General features: G+C 40.3%; 1 protein-coding gene and 1 pseudogene across 1 annotated transcript; one reads left to right on the top strand and one right to left on the bottom strand.

The window, feature by feature from the left end:
• Nucleotides 1-583: 583 nt before the first annotated feature.
• Nucleotides 584-17,038, bottom strand: LOC118357006 (nuclear envelope pore membrane protein POM 121-like). Its single transcript, XM_035727701.1, has 2 exons — nucleotides 15,441-17,038; nucleotides 584-902 (listed from the first exon to the last, which is right to left on the bottom strand). The coding sequence occupies exons 1-2, from the start codon at nucleotides 17,036-17,038 to the stop codon at nucleotides 779-781; spliced, it is 1,722 nt and encodes a 573-aa protein (XP_035583594.1). The 3' UTR covers nucleotides 584-778.
• Nucleotides 17,039-20,765: 3,727 nt separating this feature from the next.
• LOC113930113 lies at nucleotides 20,766-20,930 on the top strand (annotated as a pseudogene).
• Nucleotides 20,931-22,010: the final 1,080 nt, after the last annotated feature.

Raw genomic sequence — 22,010 nt, 5'->3', positions numbered from 1 at the left:
ACTCTTCACAAACCAGAGAACACACCAGGGAAAGAGCAGTGGTGCTTTGTGTGCAGGGAATGTATGAAAAATTTTAGCTGTAAGGGGGCCCTTAAGTGGACACCAGCAGACACACTCAGCAGAAAAGCCTTTTGTGTGTAAGAAGTGTGGGCAAGGCTTTGGCCTGAAGTCAGATCTCGTCACACATCAGAAGAGACACTCGGGGGAGAAGTCTTTAGGGAGTATTGAGGAGGCTTTAGATGGAAGCAAGCCTTTGTAGGACATAGGATGTGCTCAGGGGAGAAATAGTCTGTACAGGCAGTGTAGATGAGGCTTTACTTGGAAGTCACAGCTTAGTGTATACGGAGAACAAAATTTGGTCATCACCACCCCACCCCAGGACAGAGAGGCTTCAGGAATGGTTTCCTGGCCCTTAAAACACCTCTGTGAATGTGAAAATGGCATGGAAGCAGTAGAAAAATGGGGTTTTTCTTGTCAAAGAAATAGTCAAACTGTGGTCTGATTTCTTTCCCTGGGTCATTTGTTGTAACATGAGTCCTTAACTGTAAACACACACCTTGTTTATTTGTGAGGACAGAGGATATCAGGACTGGTGTAGAGAACTCAAACTCAGCCTTTGTTTCCCTCAAGAAACTGAACTGAGAAAAATGAGTCCAGAGTTACATTCGTATTTTTGTTATAGAATCCAAAACTGCAGTCAGGTGGAAGAATGTTCCAGGAGTGGGAGACAGGTCTCTTGGGGGATCTTGTCTTTTGATTTGGACAGTCCTTTTGAGATTTAACAAGAAGCCTTGGCAGATAGAATGTCTTCCTCTGGGGCAGAGAGCAGATTTGTTTGGTTTCCAGGATAATAGAGAATGTCTTTCTCCAGGACAAAATTTGGGCAGGTTTGCCTGTAGCTTCTATAGAAAGATTGGGGATTTTTTAGGCTTGGAGATCCGCAGCTGTGACACAAACCCATTGTGACCTATCCACCCCATCCCACTTCCATGTCACCCCTTTGTGATGCAGGGCATATGGAGAACCATGAACAAGAAACTTATGTTGTCTGTTGTATCATGAGTAATAAAGTCCCTTTTCTATGGTCTGGGAGTCTGGGGTCTTCCACTAGAATCCATGAAACTAGCAAGCTAGAGTATGGTGAAGTCTGACTTTTCATAGTTTTATTTTAAGGGTGGCATGATTTAAAAAAAAAACTTTATTGAGATATAATTCACATACCATAAAATTCACCCTTTTAAAGTTTACAAGGCAATGACTTTCAGTATATTCACAGAGTTGTGCATCTATTACCACAATTTTACAGTGTTTTCATTACCCCAAAAAGAAAACCTACAGCTATCATTCCTAAATGCCTACATCCCTACAGCTCTAGGAAACCACTAATCTGCTTTCTGTTCTTGTAGATTTTTCTCATTCTGAACATTTCATATTAACGGAATACTACAATTAGTTGTGGCCTTTGTGAATGGCTTCTTTCACTTAGCATGATATTTTCAAGGTTCATGTTGTAGCATGTGTCAATACTTCATTTATTTTTGTTGCTGAATAGTATTCCATTTTGTGGATATACTACACACTTATCTTTCCAGTTGGACATTTGGATTGTTTCTACTTTTTGGTTACTATAAATAATGCTGCTCTGAACATTTCATGTACAGCTTTTGTGTGGACCTATGTTTTCTTGTCTCTTGGGTAGATTTATCGGAGTGGGATTACTCAATGATATTGTAAAGTTTAGAGATCAAAACAGAAATCACTGAAATAGAAAACAGGAAAACAGAAAATTAATGAAACACCTGGTTCTTTGAGATCAATAACATGTCAATAAATAAATTATTTAGATGAAATAGACAAATTTATAAATAACAAACCACTACTATAGTAGACTTGACCAAGATGGTGAAATGAGAAGACCCAGGCTCTTTTTCTTCAATGGAGATAATAATATATTAACCAAATTGCCTTTATGAGAATTCTAGAAACTGGTTAAGAGGTGGCGGAACCCCAGGCAAGTACAAAGTCAAGAAGAATTGCATCAAAGTAGGTAAGAGAGTTTATTGCACTTTGCACACCATAGACCCCCCCCACCCCAGCACAACACACTTTTAAATAACCAACGGGTCAAAGAAGAAATCATAAGGGAAATGAGAAAATATCTTGAGACAAATGAAAATGAAAACACAACACATCAACAAACCCTTATCTAGATTAAGAAAAAAGAGGTAAGGCTCAAGTAAAATCAGAAATGAAGTGGCGGGGAGGACGTTAAAGCTGATGCCATAAAAATAAAAAGATTTGAATACTATGAACAATTATATGCCAACAAATTGTATTACTTGAAGAAATGGATAAATTTCTAGAAATATAACCTACAAAGATTGATTCATGAAGAAATAAAATCTGAATAGTTCTATAATTAGTAAGGAGATTGAATCAAAACCCAACAGAGAAAAGCCTAGGACCAGATGACTTCACTGGAGAATTCTGTCAAACATTTAAAGAAGAATTAATACTAATTTCTAAAATCTTACAAAAAACTGAAAAGTAGGGAACACTCCAAAAATTATTTTATGAGGCCAGTATCACCCTGATACCAAAGCCAGGCAAAAAGACACTACAAGAAGACGGAACTGTAGACCAATATCCAGGATGAGTATTAATGCAAAAACCTAAACAAAATTCTAGCAAACTGAATTCAATAGCACATTTAAAGGATTATGCATCATGACCAAGTGGAATTTATTCCTGGAATGTAAGCATGGTCCTACACATAAAAATCAATCAATGCAAATACACCACATTAACTTAGTGAAGTACAAAAACTACATCATCTCAGTTGATGCAGAAAAAATATTTGATAAAATTCAAACATTTCATGATAAAAACACTAAAACTAGGAATAGAAGGACACTTTTTAAACATAATAAAGACCATGTATGCAAAACATCATATACAGTGGTGAAAGAGTGAAAACTTTTCTTCTAGGATCAGGAACAGGCAAAGATGCACACTCTTGCCACTTCTGTTCAACATAGTCCTGGAGTTCCTAGCCAGAGCTATTAGACAAGAAAAAAAAAAAAAAGGCATCCAAATCGGAAAGGATGAAGTAAAATGATCTCTGCAGTTGGCATGATCTTGTATGTAGAAAAGCCTAAAGAATCCACAAATAAACTCTTAGAACTAATGAACAAATTCAGCAGAATTTCAGGATACAAACCCTTCAAAAATCAGTTGTGTTTCTGTAAACTAACAATGAAAAATCCAAAAAGGAAATAAAAAGAAAAAAACCCTTCAGAATAATATCAAAAAGAATAAAATACTTTGGAATAAGCCAAGGAGGTGAAAGATCTGTACACTGAAAATTACAAAACATTCTGAAATAAACACAAAGAGAAAAGTATTTGTTATTCACTGGGTTAGAAGGTTTACTATTGTTAAGATGTCCATACTACCAGGGGCACCTGGGTGGCTCAGTCAGTTAAGCTGCTGCCTTCAGCTCCGGTCATGATTCCAGGGTCCTGGGATCGAGCCCCATGTCGGACTCCCTGCTCAGCGGGGAGTCTGCTTCTTCCTCTGCCTCTGCCTGTCCCCCTGCTTGTGCTCTCTCTCTCTGTCAAATAAAGAAATAAAATCTTAAAAAAAAAATGATGTCCATACTACCCAAAGTGACCTAAAGATTCACTCCAATCCCTCTCAAATTCCCAGTGGCATTTTTTGTAGAACTAGAGAAATCCATCCTGAATTTCAAATATGAATTTCCTATTTCATAGGGACTCTGAATAGCCAAAACAATCTTTAAAAAGAGCAAAATAGGAGTCTTCATACTTCAAGATTTCAAAACACATTACAAAGCTATAGTTATCAAGACAATGTGGTATTAGCATAAAGAGAAATATATAGACCCATGGAATAGAATAGAAAGCCCAGAATTAAAACCTCATGAGTATGGTCAGATGATTTTTTTTTTAACGATTTTATTTATTTATTTGGCAGAGAGAGACACAGCAAGAGAGGGAACACAAGCAGGGGGAGAGGAAGAGGGAGAAGTAGGCTCCCCGCCAAGCAGGGAGCCCGATGCAGGGCTCGATCCCAGGACCCTGGGATCATGACCTGAGCCAAAGGCAGACGCTGAACTACTGAGCCACCCAGGCGCCCCGGTCAGATGATTTTTGACAAGGTTACCAACACCACCCAATGGGGAAAAGACACTCTCTTCAACAGATGATGTTGGGAAAACTGGACAACCACATGCAAAATAATGAAATTGGATCCTTAGCTTACATCATATACAAATATTAATTCAGAATGGATTAAGGATTTAAACCTAAGACATAATACTATAAAACTCTGGGAAGCAAACTTAGGGGAATGGCTTCATGACATTGGATTTGGCAATGATTTCTTAGATATGACACCAAAACCATAGACAATAAAAGCAAAAATAGATGAGACTACATCAAAATTTAAAAATTCTGCATGTGAAATCACAGAGTGAAAGGGCAACATGTGGAATGGGAGAAAATACTTGCAAATCATCTATTTGAGAAGGGGTTAATATTCAGAACATATAAAGAACTACAACTCAACAACAACAAACCAAATACCCCATTTGAAAAATGGGCAAAGGACTTGAATAGATGCTTCACCAAAGAAAATATACAAATGACCAACAAGAACATGAAAAGATACTTAACATTGGAACAATTAGAGAAATGTAAATCAAAACCATAATGAGCTATCACCTCACCTCACACCCATTGTGGGGGCACTAAAAAAAAATTGTTAGGATGTAGAGAAATTGAAACTGTTGTGCATTTTTGGTGGGATATAAAATGGTGCAGCTATGGGAAGCACTTTGGTATTTCCTCAAAAAAATTAAAAATAGAATTGCTATGTGAGGGGGGCAGAGCAAGATGGCGGAGGAGTAGGAGACCTGGATTTCGTCTGGTCTCAGGAATTCAGCTGAATAGGGATCAAACCATTCTGAACACCTACGAACTCAACAGGAGATCGAAGAGGAGAGTAGCAACAACTCTCTGAACAGAAAAGCGACCACTTTCTGGAAGGTAGCACGTGTGGAGAAGTGAATCTGAGGCGATATTCGAGAGGATAGACGGCGGGGGAGGGGGCCTCCGTCGGCCACTTCTGGCAAGTGCTAGAGCCGCGGAGCACAAAATCGGAACTTTTAGAAGTCAGCTCCGCGGAGGGATGTCCCTCCAGTGGCGAAGTGGGAGGTGGAACCCTCACGGGACAGTGTGGTCTCAGGACCCTCGGGGTCACAGAAAGACCGGGGGTGCCTGAGTGTGGCAGAGCTCCCAGGTATCGGAGAGGGGAAGCTGGCTGCGGAGATGGAGCCGAGGCGCAGGCTCTCAGCTCGGGGTTGCCATAAACTGTGATCCGCGGCCCAGTTGGGCCACTACTCCTCCAGCAGGGACCCAACAGGTGGCAGATCCGGGGAGACTCCCCTTCCTCCCCCGGGAGGAGCGGTGCCGGGAGCGCACCACAGGGATCTGCTGGGTTTGGAGACTCCACACGGGGTCGGGTGCCAGAGATAGAAACGATCGGTCACAGGCTGGGTGAGCATGGAGTGCGGCCAGAGACCGGGGACACGGAAGTGACTGACTGCTTTTCTCTGGGGGCGCACTGAGGAGTGGAGCCCCAAGTTCTTGCCTCCTCTAGGGCGGAGATTGGGAGGCCGCCATTTTCACTGTCCTCCTCCAAAGCCATACTGAAAGCTTGCAGGCAACAAAAGCTCCTGAGAGCAAACCCGAGCAGCTTGCTTAGCTGGGACCAACAAGGGTGGGGCAATTCTGCCTCCGGCAAAGATATTTGGGAACCATGGCAACAGGCCCCTCCCCCAGAAGATCAGCACGAACAGCCAGCAAGCCAAGACCAAGTTTACCGATCAAGGAGAACGGGAGAACTCCAGCGCTACGGGAATACTGCACATAGAATTCATGGCTTTTTTTTTTACCATGATTCATTAGTTTTTCAAAGTTAATTTTTTAACTGTTTTTTTTTTAATTTCTCTTTTTCCTTTTTTCAACCAACATCTTATCAATCTCTTTTTTTAAAAAAAACATTATTTTTCATTTTTAGAGTCATATTTTATCCCTTCATAGTAGTTACCGTTATTTTTGGCATATATATATAAGTTGTTCTCTCTTTAAAATTTTGAGATACAGTTTCTTCTAACAGATCAAAATATACCCTAAATCACTAGTGTATGGCTTTGTTCTATTCTCCTGCCTGATCACATTCTCTCTCTCTTTTTTTTTAAATCTTCTTCTTTCTTTTTTCAAACTTCTTATTGTATCAATTCCTTTTATAAAATCTTTTATAATTTTCATCTTTACAGTCATCTTCCATCCCTTCATTGTATCAACCCTTATTTTGTACATATATAAGTCTTTCTTCCTTTAAAATTTTAGGAGGCACTTTTTTCTAACAGACCAAAATACGCCCAAAATCTAGTCTGTGGCACTGATCTATGCCTGATCATATTTGATCATATTCGTTTTTTTTTTTTTGTATTGTTCTGTTTTTGTTCTTAATCTTTTTCTTTTTGGTTTTTTTTTCTTTCTTTCTCTTCTCTTTCTTTTCTCTTTCTTTCCCTTTCTTTTCCCCTGGTTTCAGGTCTTTTCTGATTTGTATAGAGTATATTTGCTGGGGACGTTCTTAACCTGTTGGCATTTTGTCCTCTCATTCATCTCTTCTCCTCTGGACAAAATGACAAGATGAAAAAAAAATCACCTCAGCAAAAAGAACAAGAGGTAGTACCTTCAGCCAGGGACCTACTCAATACGGACGTTAGTAAGATGTCGGACCTAGAGTTCAGAATCATGACTTTAAATATACTAGCTGGGCTTGAAAAAAGCGTGGAAGTTATTAAAGAAACCCTTTCTGGAGAAATAAAAGAACTAAAATCTAACCAAGTCGAAATCAAAAAGGCTATTGATGAGGTGCAATCAAAAATGGGGGCACTAACTGCTAGGATAAATGAGGCAGAAGAGAGAATCAGCGATATAGAGTACCAAATGATGGAAAATAAAGAGGCTGAGAAAAAGAGAGAAACAACTACAGGATCACGAGGGCAGAATTCGAGAGATAAGTGATACGATAAGATGAAACAACATTAGAATAATTAGGATCCCAGGAGAAGAAGAAAGAGAGAGAGGGGCAGAAGGTATATTGGAGCAAATAATAGCAGAGAACTTCCCTAATGAGAGGAAGGAAACAGGCATCAAAATACAGGAGGCACAGAGAACCCCTCTCAAAATCAATAAAAATAGGTCAACACCCCGACATCTAATAGTAAAACTTACAAGTCTCAGAGACAAAGAGAAAATCCTGAAAGCAGCTCGGGAGAAGAGATATGTAACCTATAATGGTAGAAACATTAGATCGGCAACAGACTTATCTACAGAGACCTGGCAGGCCAGAAAGTACTGGCATGATAGCTTCAGAGCACTAAACGAGAAAAATATGCAGCCAAGAATATATATCCAGCTAGGCTGTCATTGAAAGTAGGAGAGATAAAAAGCTTCCAGGACAAACAAAAACTAAAGGAATTTGCAAACACAAAACCAGCCCTACAAGAAATATTGAAAGGGGTCCTCTAAGCAAAAAGAGAGCCTAAAAGCAGCATAGATCAGAAAGGAACACAGACAATATACAGTAACAGTCACCTTACAGGCAATACAATGGCATAAATTCATACCTTTCAATAGTTACCCTGAATGTAAATGGGCTAAATGCCCCAATCAAAAGACACAGGCTATCAGATTGGATTAAAAAACAAGACCCATCAATATGCTGTCTGCAAGAGACTCATTTTAGATGCAAAGACAGCCCCAGATTGAAAGTGAGGGGGTGGAAAACGATTGACCATGCTAATGGACACCAAAGGAAAGCTGGGGTGGCAATCCTTATATCAGACAAATTAGATTTTAAAACAAAGACTGTAATAAGAGATGAAGGAGGAAACTATATCCTACTTAAAGGGTCTATCCAACAAGAAGATCTAACAATTGTAAATATCTATGCCCCTAATATGGGAGCAGCCAATTATCTAAGGCAATTAATAACAAAAGCAAAGTAACACATTGACAACAATACAATAATAGCGGGGGAATTTAACACCCCCCCTGACTGAAATGGACAGATCATCTAAGCAAAAGATCAACAAGGAAATAAAGACTTTAAATGAAACACTGGACCAAATGGACTTTGTAGACATATTCAGAACATTCCATCCCAAAGCAACAGAACACACATTCTTCTCTAGTGCCCATGGAACTTTCTCCAGAGTTGATCACAACCTAGGTCACAAATCAGGTCTCAACCGGTACCAAAAGATTGGGATCATTCCCTGCATATTTTCAGACCACAATGCTTTGAAACTAGAACTCGGTCACAAGAAGAAAGTTGGATAGAACTCAAATACATGGAGGCTGAAGAGCATCCTACTAAAGAATGAATGGGTCAACCAGGAAATTAAAGAAGAATTAAAAACATTCATGGAAACGAATGAAAGTGAAAACACAACTGTTCAAAATCTTTGGGATACAGCAAAGGCAGACCTGAGAGGAAAGTATATAGCAATACAAATCTTTCTCAAGAAACAAGAAAGGTCTCAAATACACAACCTAACCCTACACCTAAAGGAGCTGGAGAAAGAACAGCAAAGAAAGCCTAAACCCAGCAGGAGAAGAGAAATAATAAAGATCAGAGCAGATATCAATGAAATAGAAGGCAAAAGAACAGTAGAAGAGATCAACGAAACTAGGAGCTGGTTCTTTGAAAGAATTAACAAAATTGATACACCGCTGGCCAGACTTATCAAAAAGAAAAGAGAAATGACCCAAATCAACAAAATCATGAATGAAAGAGAGATCACAACCAACACCAAAGAAATACAAACAATTCTAAGAACATATTATGAGCAACTCTATGCCAGCAAATTAGATAACCTGGAAGAAATGGGTGCATTCCTAGAGATGTATCAACCACCAAAATTGAACCAGGAAGAAATAGAAAACCTGAACAGACCAATAACCACTAAGGAAATTGAAGCAGTCATCCAAAATCTCCCAACAAACAAAGGCCCAGGGCCAGATGGCTTCCCAGGGGAATTCTGTCAGACATTTCGAGAAGAATTAATACCTATTCTCCTGAAACTGTTCCAAAAAATAGAAATGGAAGGAAAACTTCCAAACTCATTTTATGAGGCCACCATTACCTTGATTCCAAAACCAGACAAAGACCCCATCAAAAAGGAGAATTACAGACCATTATCCTTGATGAACATGGATGCAAAAATTCTCACCAAAATACTAGCCAATAGGATCGAACAGTACATTAAAAGGATTATTCACCATGACCAAGGGGGATTTATCCCTGGGCTGCAAGGTTGGTTCAACATCCGCAAATCAATCAACGTGATACAATACATTAACAAAAGAAAGAACAAGAATCATATGATCCTCTCAATAGATGCAGAAAAAGCATTTGACAAAGTACAGCATCCTTTCTTGATCAAAACTCTTCAGAGTATAGGGATAGAGGGTACATACCTCAATATCATAAAAGCCATCTATGAAAAACCTACAGCGAATATCATTCTCAATGGGGAAAAGCTGAGAGCTTTTCCCCTAAAGTCAGGAACGCGGCAGGGATGTCCACTCTCACCACTGCTATTCAGCATACTATTAGAAGTCCTAGCCACAGCAATCAGACAACAAAAAGAAATCAAAGGCATCCAAATCGGCAAAGAAGAAGTCAAACTCTCACTCTTTGCAGATGATATGATACTGTCTGTGGAAAACCCAAAAGACTCCACCCCAAAACTGCTAGAACTCATACAGGAATTCAGTCAAGTGGCAGGCTATAAAATCAATGCACAGAAATCAGTGGCATTCCTGTACACCAACAACAAGACAGAAGAGAGACAAATCAAGGAGTCGATCCCATTCACAATTGCACCCAAAACCATAAGATACCTAGGAATAAATTTCACCAAAGAGGCAAAGGATCTGTACTCAGAAAACTATAAAATACTCATGAAAGAAATTGGAGAAGACACAAAGAAATGGAAAAACGTTCCATGCTCATGGATTGGAAGAACAAACATTGTGAAGATGTCAGTGCTACCTAGAGCGATCTACACATTCAATGCAATCCCCATCAAAATACCATCCGCCTTTTTCAAAGAAATAGAACAAATAATCCTAAAATTTGTATGGAACCAGAAGAGACCCCGAATAGCCAGAGGAGTATTGAAAAAGAAAAGCAAAGCTGGCGGCATCACAATTCCAGACTTCCAGCTCTATTGCAAAGCTGTCATCATGAAGACAGTATGGTACTGGCACAAAAACAGACACATAGATCAATGGAACAGAATCGAGAGCCCAGAAATGGACCCTCAAGTCTATGGTCAACTAATCTTTGACAAAGCAGGAAAGAATGTCCAATGGCAAAAAGACAGTCTCTTCAACAAATGGTGTTGGGAAAATTGGACAGCCACATGCAGAAGAATGAAAGTGGACCATTTCCTTACACCACACACGAAAATAGACTCCAAATGGTTGAAAGACCTAAACGTGAGACAGGAGTCCATCAAAATCCTAAAGGAGAACACAGGCAGCAATCTCTTCGACCTCAGCCACAGCAACTTCTTCCTAGAAACATCGCCAAAGACAAGGGAAGCCAGGGCAAAAATGAACTATTGGGATTTCATCAAGATAAAAAGCTTTTGCACAGCAAAAGAAACAGTCCACAAAACCAAAAGACAACCGACAGAATGGGAGAAAATATTCACAAATGACATAGCAGATAAAGGGCTAGTATCCAAAATCTATAAAGAACTTATCAAACTCAACACCCAATGAACAAATAATCCAATCAATAAATGGGCAGAAGACATGAACAGACATTTTTCCAAAGAAGACCTCCAAATGGCCAACAGACACATGAAAAAGTGCTCAACATCGCTCGGCATCAGGGAAATCCAAATCAAAACCTCAATGAGATACCACTCACACCCGTCAGAAGGGCTAAAATTAACAAGTCAGGGAACGACAGATGTTGCCGGCGATGTGGAGCAAGGGGAACACTCCTACACCGTTGGTGGGAATGCAAGCTGGTGCAACCACTCTGGAAAACAGTATGGAGGTTCCTCAGACAGTTGAAAATAGAGCTATCATACGATCCAGCAATTGCACTACTGGGTATTTACCCCAAAGATACAAATGTAGGGACCCGAAGCGGTACGTGCACCCCGATGTTTATAGCAGCAATGTCCACAATAGCCAAACTGTGGAAAGAGCCAAGATGTCCATTGACAGATGAATGGATAAAGAAGGTGTGGTATATATACACAATGGAATATTATGCAGCCATAAAAAGGAATGAGATCTTGCCATTTGCAATGACGTGGATAGAACTGGAGGGTGTTATGCTGAGTGAAATAAGTCAGTCAGAGAAAGACATGTATCATATGACCTCACTGATATGAGGAATTCTTAATCTCAGGAAACAAACTGAGGGTTGCTGGAGTGCTGGGGGGTGGGAGGGATTGGGTGGCTGGGTGATAGACATTGGGGAGGGTATGTGCTATGGTGAGCACTGTGAATTGTACAAGACTGATGAATCACGGATCTGTACTTCTGAAACAAATAATGCAATATATGTTAAGAAAAAAAGAAGAAGAAGAAGAAGATAGCAGGAGGGGAAGAATGAAGGGGAGTAAGTCGGAGCGGGAGACGAGCCTTTAGAGACGATGGACTCTGAAAAACAAACTGAGGGTTCTAGAGGGGAGGGGGGGTGGGGGGATGGGTTAGCCTGGTGATGGGTATTAAAGAGGGCACATTCTGTGTGGAGCACTGGGTGTTATGCACAAACAATGAATCATGGAACACTACATCAAAAACTAATGATGTAATGTATGGTGATTAACATAACAATAAAAAATTATTTAAAAATTTTAAAAAAAGAAGAATTAGAAACCTTAGTAGACCTACAAGATTGAATTAGTCATTTTAAGTCTTCCCATAAAGAAAAACCCAGGCCCCCATGGCTTCATTGGTAAACTCTCCCAAGCATTTCAAGAAGAAATTATACCAACTGTACAAATTCTTCCAGGTATAACAGGACGGAACCCTTCCCAACTCATTCTATGTGGGTAGTATTACTCTGATACCAAAACCAGACAAAAACAACACAAGAAAATAAAATTTCAGACCAATATCTCTCAGGAACACAGACACAGAAATTTTCAGTAAGGGGCACCTGGATGGCTTAGTTGGTTGAGCCTCTGACTCTTGGTTTCAGGTCAGGTCATGATCTCAGGCTCATGAGATTGAGCCCTGAGTCAGGCTCCATATTCAGTGTGGAATCTGCTGGAGATCCTCTCACTCTTCCTCCCTTCCTCCTCTACCTCCTCCTCTGTTCCTCCCCAGGTCCCTCCCCTCTCCCCATGCTCTCTCTCTAAAAACATAAATAAATAAATAATCTTTTTTTTAAAAGAGATACTCAACAAAATATAAGCAAACTGTACACCAAAAAGAATGAGTTTTACTGCTTGCAAATTAAAATCAACTAGATTGTTGGAGGAACCCAAAATGGAATGCAGATTGTGAGAAATGAATCTAGGTGTGGTACAAATGGATCCCATAACCTCACCAAAAGGAAGCTGAAACCTGAACCCAATGATTTTTAAAAGCAGTGTTTTAGTTAAAAGCAGTGGATACTGTAAGGCTAAACAGAAATAATTGTACACAAACACTTTGGTAAGATGCCCACAGGGTTAGCAATTCTGAAACTACAACACATGTATTGTAGCACTAGACAAATAAATAAATATATTATAGATAATATGTAAGTATATTAAACTGGACAAATTTTGAATTTGAACAACTTAAATTGGAAAAATAAGTAAATACAGTATAGATAGATTAGACCAAGTTTCTCTGGAGAAACTGTTGGAGAAAGAAGTTACACATAAGCAAAGGGGGACATTTCTAGAATGAACCCTGTTGTTCTGAATTACAGTCTGAAGTATCAGTATAGATTCATTTGTGCACACACATACACACAGAAAGAAATATTAGAAATATAGGTTAAGTATGTATACACAGAAACATATACTTCCTAATTCTGTCTCCTGAGAGGACCTAGAATAATTTCACAATGGTGAAATTTGGAACAATTTGGGCAACAAAATTAACAGTGATAATATTAGGTAATAGCCCAAAGTACAAAATAAGTATTGATGAGCCCATCCAGATTTAAATGATTGAATAAACAAATAAATCAAGAGAACCCTTCCCTAGAGAAGAATTTCTAATTAAATGTAGAAGAAACAAAGAAAGTAGAAAATCACCATTAAAACAGCACAATTATATAATTGCTGTAGGTGAGATCCACTGATGATGCAAAGATCAAGGATAAACAGGATTTTTTTGTAGCATCAAAGTATGACTCCGCCTCTCCCAGTATTTATTACACAGGGAAAAATAACTGTACAGTGGAGAACCCTGGCAGACACCACCTTAACTAGGTGATCAAGGTTAACATTTCCCATAATAAGACATATAGATATTATGTGACCCTGAGATGACACACCAAGAAGGGTACATCACCTCTGTGAGATTTTTCTTAAAAATCCATAACCTCAATGTTCTTCTGAGAAAACAGAGAAATCTAAACCCAGGGAAATTCTACAAAATACCTAATGAGTACTCTTCAGACATATCAAGTTTACACAAGGCATTAAGACAGAAAAGGTCCGTCTGGAGGAGACTAAGGAGACATGACAAATAAATGCAATTTGGGATTCTGGATTGATACTGGGACAGAAAGAAAACTTTACTAGAAAAACTGGGAAAATCCAATTAAAGTCTGAATTTAGCTAATAGCATCATATCGATATTAGATTCCTGGTTTCGGTTAGTGTTCGGTTAGATGGTAACATTAGAAGAAGCTCAATGAAGACTAGATGGGGATTCTCCGTACTATCTTTGTAAACTGTCCTGTAAGTCTAAAACTGCAGCAAATTTAAGAATTCAATAAAGACTAAATTGCCACACGTCATTTCTTAACATATAGTAGGCATGATCGAGCCCATAGTGATGTCAGGTGGACAGAAGCAGAAGTGGGAAAAGGCTAGTGTGTGGGTTTCCCTCTCATGTACTCAAACACAAAAATCAGGAGTCAGCCTCTAGAGGCATAAAGTGGTGCTACTTCCCCATCAGCTGAGCCACAGAAAATCTGACACAGTTAAGGCTAGCTACTTATACAAGTCAATTTTTCCTCCACTATGTTCGAAGAGCAAAGACATGGAACATTTGGCAAATTAACAAAAAGTCATATAGAGAGAGAGAGAGAGTCAATATCTATTGTCATATGTAATATAATACACCTTATATATTCTATATGTAGTATATTATACATATTATATATGTGTGTTATTACATATCACCTATATATTACACATATGTATATAATATACATATATTATATATTAATTATATATTCTATTATACATTATAATTATGTATTATATATTATACATATGTACTGTGTGTTATATATAAATATATATTGTTCATATGTATTACATAATATATGTAGTATATATTATGTATATTACATATACATTACATTATGTAACATATAATACACATATACATGATATATATTATATGACTATATATAAATATATGACTATACATGGCATATAAATATATATGACTATATATGTATGTGACACATATAACTTTGTTCATTTCCTGAATGTTCTTGTGGTACCAAGTATTCATATGTAGAAAGGAGAAAGACTGACAAGGGTCTAATTAAGCGAATGGGGAAGGTGGGAAAGGACAAATATGGCAGCAGTGTGTGTCTTGCCTGCTCCTTCCTGGAGAAAAACTGGTCCAAAGCTTCCCTCTTCTGTTGCAGGGATCCTGCCTGACCACTGGGTGGGCCAGCCTCACAAACTCCAGCCACCCAATTTCTAGGGGCACATCTGGCAGAAAGACGATGGGACTGGAACATTGTCTCTATGGAGAGAGCTAACCTACTTGATGGGGACATTGGACCCAGAGGTACAGTGCCCTGGGCACAGCTGGACTTGAATTGTTTCCTACAATTCTCCTCCAAGGAACCAGTGAGGCCCAGCACAAAGTACTGGGGAATAGACCCTTGGTGCACCAGGGAAAGGGGACCAATTTTTCAGAGCCAAGCCAAGCAAGGCAGAGGTTTTGGGAGAACCAAGAAAAACAGCCCATGGAGGTGCCCCTCCATCCGACTATGGGACGGTCCCTGGGCCTGGTGCGTGCTGCATCTGCCAGGGGCTCTTCTGCTGGGGGCTGGCACAGGAAGTGTGGACAAACAGGAAGGCTGAGGGGCACTGCAGTCAGAGATGGCCTCAGTCTTACCCTTCCAAGACCTTGTTGATCCACTGGATCGCAGCTCTCTTCTCTAAGTCAAGGTCTTCAGCGGTGACTTGATAACTTAGCTGGGGCGGTGGAGGCAGGATAAGTGGGTCATTTCGCCTCATCGACAGCAATAGAGGGATCTTGCGCTTCCGGGGCCCGGAACCATCAGACGCAGGTGAGCGATTCCTCAAACTTTGCTTCTGCCCAGAAGGTGCATCTGCAGCCTTTTCATTCCTGATCTTCCTTTGTGGTTCTGCTGAGGCTGAAGAGCTAGAATGATAGCTCTCCTCGCTGGCTTTCTTCGTGGGCAGCCGGGGCTGGGATGAGGCTGGGCCCCAGATCCCGGTAGCGCCTGGACAGCATCTCTGCGGTGAGAGGAAACCTCGAGTCGAGCTGTAAGAACTGGTGATGGCATTGCGTTTGCTGCAGGAGCTCAAAAAGCAGGTGTGGGATTTCTTAATCAGGCTCTCTTCTAAGCTCGTGGATCTCTGTGGTGATGGGAAACCTCGAGTCGAGCTGTAAGAACTCGTGATGGCATTGCGTTTGCTGCAGGAGCTCAAAAAGCAGGTGTGGGATTTCTTAATCAGGCTCTCTTCTAAGCTCGTGGAACAGAAGTCTCTCTTCAGAGGCCCAGGCCTGGGCACAAAGGAAGAGAGGACTCCGTTGACCATCAGCCGCCTAAACGCTGACTGCACGCTCCGGCTGCCCTCGGCACCCTTTCTCAGATCATCCTGCCTCTCCCGGCCTGGGTTCCCTTCCTCTGACTTTGCCGGCCCTTCCCTGCTCTCGACCAAGGAGGTCAGGTCCTTCTCTGCCTTGGCTCTCACTTGACCATTCTCTTCAAGGGCCCTCACCAAGGTCTCCCTTACACACAGATTTGTGAGGTAACCAGACAGTGAAGACCACATACGGATGACTGTCTGCTTCAGAGCCAAACAGAGCGTCAGTTTGCCCTTAGCCGATGCCATCTTCGGGATCACTGAGGTGCAGAACATCTTGGAGCCGCAAGCAGACAGCACTGGCTTCGGATGGCCGGTCTGGGGCACAGAGGAAAAGACCCCCAGAAATAAACACCGGGCCTGCTGGATTGGGTACTGCCGCCGATGGATTATGGCAAACCGCCGACGGTGTCGCCGCAGACGACGACGTGGTGAAGCCACAAGATCCTCATAGGACAGTCTGCGAGCTACGTCCAGGGTCGAGGCCGCCGAGTGAACCCGGCCACCCCAGGGAACACCGCGGGCGGGGTGAGCGGGCCCGGGCCCGAGGCTCTCAGTGGTCTCCGGCTGGTCCCCACCCAGCAGAGAAGAGGAGGGCAGCCGAGGGCGAGGCCGGCTCACGTAACTGCCCATGAGGAGCAGTTCTGCAAGGTCGGATCCTTCAAATGGAGTCAGTGGCTCAGAGAGGTTTCCGTTAGCTGCCAAAGGGGCCCGAGGCAAAGCGCGCACTGTTAGGTGTGTCGTTATGACGCGTCCTTGGAACGTGTGAGCAAAGAAAGGGGCGCGCGAGTATTGCACGAGGGAAGGGTGCGCGCACCGGGGGCGCTTCCCAACCCCTGCTTCCCATCGAGGGTGTTGGCACGAGGTAGACAAGCTCATAGCGGGCGCAGCAGCCCTTCACGCAGCCAGCCCCCAGCTCCGTTAGGGGACGGTACAGGACCGTGGTTCCAGAGCCCAAGAATCGCTCCAGGTTCAGGAGTGCCCACCCAAGAGGGAGATTCAGAGTCAGCACTGGGCTCCACCCGTGCTTCCTCTTGCTCCCGCGTACCCAGGGGTCAAGCCGCTCAGAGCCCGTTCTGCCCAGATCCTGAGGGATGGTACCTGAATGTTCAGGAGGCGGGAGGACCCCAGGAGGGAACTGGCTAAGTATGAGATAGGAGAGCGCAGTCGCTAATCTACCCTCTTTCCTTTCTCTAGAATTTAACTTTCCAAGTATTCCTTCCTGTCTCTCCCTCACCTTTCCTAGGAAGCAAGGATTCTAGATACATTTTATAAAATCAGAACTTAAAGACCACCAAAGAGCCAAAGCAATCCTGAGAAAGAACAAAGCCAGAGACATAATGCTCCCTGATTTCAAACTATATTATTACAAAGCTATAGTAATCAGAACAGTATAGTATTGGCATAAAAAAGACAACTCAAAGAACACAATAGAAATCCCAGAAATAAACCCATGCATATAGGGCCAATTAATTCACAACAAAGGAGTTGGTGTTGGGAAAACTGGGTAGCCAGATGCAAAAGAATGAAACTGGACCACTTTCTTACACCATACACAAAAATTATCTCAAAATGGATTAAAAACCTTAAACCTCAAAACTCCTAGAAGAAAACATAAAACGTAGGTGGTAAGCTCCTTGACATCAGTCCTGGCAATGATTTTTTGGATTGGACAGCAAAAGTAAACAAGTGGGACTATATCAAAATAAAAAACTTTTTTTGCACAGCAAAGGAAACATCAACAAAATGAAAAGACAACAAACTGAATGGTAGAAAACATTTGCAAATCATATCTTTGATAAGTTGATAAGAGGTTAATATCCAAAATATATAAAGAACTCACAACTCAATAGTCAAAAAATCCAATTAAAAAATGGGGAGACGATCTGTATAGATATTTTTCCAAAAAAGACATACAGATGGCTAACAGGTACGTAAAAACATGTTCAAGGTCACTAATCATTAGGGAAATGCAAATCAAAACTCAATGATATATCACCTCACACCTGTTAGACTGGCTGGAATCAAAAAGACAAGAAATGCCAAGTGTTGGCCAGGATGTGGAGAGAAGGGAACCTTGTGCATGAGCAGTATTGTGCATTGTTCCTGGGAATATAAATTGGTGCATTCACTATGGAAAACCATTTTAGTTTAGTTTAAAATTTTTTATTTTCTAAAACTGCCATATGATCCAGCAAACCAAAATATTTCTGGGTGTTTATCTGGAGAAAACAAGAACACTAATTTGAAAAGATTTATACACCCCATGTTCTCTGCAGCATTATTTACAATAACTAAGATATGGAAATAACCTATATTTTCATCAATGGATAACTGACTAAAGAAAATAGGTATACACACAATGGAATATTTTTCAACCGTAATAAAAAGTAAAGTCCTGTTATTTGTGACAATATGAATGGATCTTGAGGGCAATATGCTAAGTGAAATAAGTCAGTGAGAGAAGAAAAGTACCATATGATCTCACTTACATGTGGAATGTAGAATTTAAAAAAATAAAAAATAAAATTTACAAACACTAAGCTCATAGATACATAGAACAGATTGGTGGTTACTAGAGGTGGAAATTGCAGCGTGGGCAAAATGGTTGAGGGAAGCCAAAAGGCACAAACTTCCAGTTATAAAATAAATAAGTCATGGAGATGAGATGTACAGCATGGTGACTATGGTTAATAATGCTGCATTGCATATTTGGAAGTTGCTAAGCAACTAAATCTTTTTAAAAAAATTTTTTTATTATGTTATGTTAGTCACCATACAAAAACATCATTAGTTTTTGATGTGGTGATCCACGATTCACTGTTTTCACATAACACCCAGTGCTCCATGCAGTACGTGCCTCCTTAATACCCATCACTGGTCTAACCCATCCCCCCACACCTCTCCCGTCTAAAACCCTCAGTTTGTTTCTCAGCGTCCATAGTCTCTCATGGTTCATCTCTCCCTCCGATTCCCCCCCCCCCCCATTTTTCCCTTCCTTCTCCTAATGTCCTCCATGCTATTCCTTATGGTCCACAAATAAGTGAAACCATATGGTAATTGACTTTCTCTGCTTGACTTATTTCACTTAGCATAATCTCCTCCAGTCCCATCCATGTTGATGCAGAAGTTGGGTAGTCATCCTTTCTGATGGCTGAGTAATATTCCATTGTATATATGGACCACATCTTCTTTATCCATTCATCTGTTGAAGATCTCGGCTCTTTCCACAGTTTGGCTATTGAGGACATTGCTGCTATGAACATTGGGGTGCATATGGCCCTTCTTTTCACTACATCTGTGTCTTTGGGGTAAATACCCAGTAGTGCAATAAAAGTTGTTTTCACGAGAAAAAAATTCCATTACTATGTATGGAGATAGATATTAATTAGACTTTCTATGGTGATCATTTTGCAATATGTCCAAATATCAAATCATTATGTCATACATCTGAAACTAATATAATGTGATATGTCATTTATATCTCATTAAAAAAAGAATCCATTCTATTAAAAAAATCAGAACTTAGATATAGCAACTTGATGTCTTTTGAGACAGCCAGGAACAGTATTATCTGGGACCTAAAATTGGATTCCTGTTTTCAAGGTCATGTTTTACCATCACTTTAATCTTTGTTTTCTGCTCCTTAACATATCTTATGTGGGCCTCTGTGTCATTCTTTTTCAATAAGTCTGCGTCTGTAGGATAAGAGAGATGACCTGGCAATTCAAGGTGGAACTCAGAATTTAGCTCCCTGCAAACATTCTGACTGAAGTTAATATGATTAGTTCAGTGGTGAACACGTTAGAATATTTAGACTACTGCAGAGTTTTTGATGTTCCCATAATTACCCCCACTTCTTGTTGTTTTTAATCTTTTTGCCTTCATTGGGATTATTATCACTTAATGAATGACCCAAGTCATTTTGTTAGGCCAGGTAGTTTTTCAAAGTAGTTATTACAGGGACTCCTGGGTGGCTCAGTTAGTTAAGCATCTGCCTTTGGCTCAGGTCTTGATCCCAAAGCCCTTCAGTGGGCTCCCTGCTCAGCGGGTAGTCTGCTTCTCCCTCTCTTTCTGCTCTCCCTCCCACTTGTGCTCTCTCTCAAATAAATTAAATCTTCAAAGTAGTTATTACAGTCTGTACAGCTCTCAGCAAGCAGAAGGAAATATGAGTTTGTATAACCAATATCTAAAGGGCTGTACATTAATGAGATATACAAATGGTTCTAAAATCCAGGAGTTGGACTATTGTTTTTAGGCAAAAAAAAATTGACAATATTGACTTCTCACTGTCCCAATGTTTAATCAGCCTATTGTGCTTCAAAGCCCTTTTTAAAAAGAAATAAGAGAAAAATTCATGATACTACCACAATATGAATGCAATTATCCTAGGTGCTTAAAGGTAACCCACTATTCTATTGAAGAAATAAATCTTAAGTATAGACACATTAAAGTAAAACATAATCATGTTTCTGTGATCCAACAAGTATCATATTCAATAATTCTTTTCAACCATTAAGTTTTTAAACAGCTTTATAGAGATAAAATTTACACACCATAAAATTCACCTATATTAAGATTACACTTCAAGAATTTTTAGTAACACATCGCTTCTCGGCCTTTTGGCTAAGATCAAGTGAAGAATTTTTAGTAACTTTACAAAGTATGTAACTTACACCAAAATCTAATTTTATAACATTTCCATTAACCCAAAAAGAAAACTTGTGCCTGTTTGCAGTCACTCCCCATTCTTACTCGCAGGCAACCACTACTATTCTTTTTGTCACTATAAATTTGCTTTTTCTGGACATTTCATATAAACAAACTCTTATAATGTTCTCTTTTGTGTCTAGTTTCTTTCACTTAGCATATTGTTTTTGAGGTTCATCTATATAGTAGAGGTTCATCTATGTAGTAGAATGCATTCATTACTGCTTTTTGGCTTAAACGGAAACTTATTTGCTCGCAATTCTGAGATCAAAGTGTCAGCATAGTGGATTTCTTCTGAAGCCGCTCTTCTTGGCTTGTAGATGGCTGTTTCCCCCCAACCCCCCCCGTGTCCTCACATGGTCTTTCCTTTGTGTGTGTCCTAGCCTCCTCGTCTTATAAGAACAAGTCATATTGGGGGTGCCTGGGTTGCTCAGTCATTGAGCATGGGACTCTTGGTTTCAGCTCAGGTCATGATCTCAGGGTTGTGAGGTAGAGCCCCACATCAGGCTCCATGCTCTGCACAGAGTCTCCTTGAGATTCTTCCCCATCCCTGCTCCTCCCCTGACTGGCACTCTCTCTAAAATAAAATGAATAAATAAAATCTTAAAAAAAAGAGCAAGTCATCCTGGATTAGAACCCACCCCCATGACCTCATTTAACCTTAATTACCTCCTTAAAACTCTATCTCCAAATACATTCACATTCTGAGGTACTCAGCGTTAGAACTTCAACATATGAATTGTACAAGGACACAATTTAACCCATAGCACTCCATCCTCTGGTTCTTCAAAATTCATGTCCTCACATGCAAAATATATTCATTCACCTTATCCCAACAGCCACAAGAGTCTTAACCTATTCCAGCTTCAACTTTAAGTCTAAAATACCATCTAAATAGCATCAAAATCAGGTATGGTTAAGAGTAGAGGGATGGTTCATCCTGAGGCAAAATTCCACTGCAGAGGTGAAACTGTGAAACCAAACAAGGTATCTGCTTACAAAACACAATGGTGGGACAGACATACGATAGACATGTTCATTCCAAAAAGAAGAAATTGTAAAGAAGGAGGGTGACAATTCCTAAGCAAGCCCAAAACCTAGCAGAGCAAATTTCATTAGATTTGTAAGTTATTCAAAGATT

The sequence above is a fragment of the Zalophus californianus genome, chromosome 5 (assembly GCF_009762305.2).
Source record: "Zalophus californianus isolate mZalCal1 chromosome 5, mZalCal1.pri.v2, whole genome shotgun sequence".
In the NCBI taxonomy this organism is placed as follows: domain Eukaryota; kingdom Metazoa; phylum Chordata; class Mammalia; order Carnivora; family Otariidae; genus Zalophus; species Zalophus californianus.
This window is presented reverse-complemented; position numbering and strand designations above follow the sequence as displayed.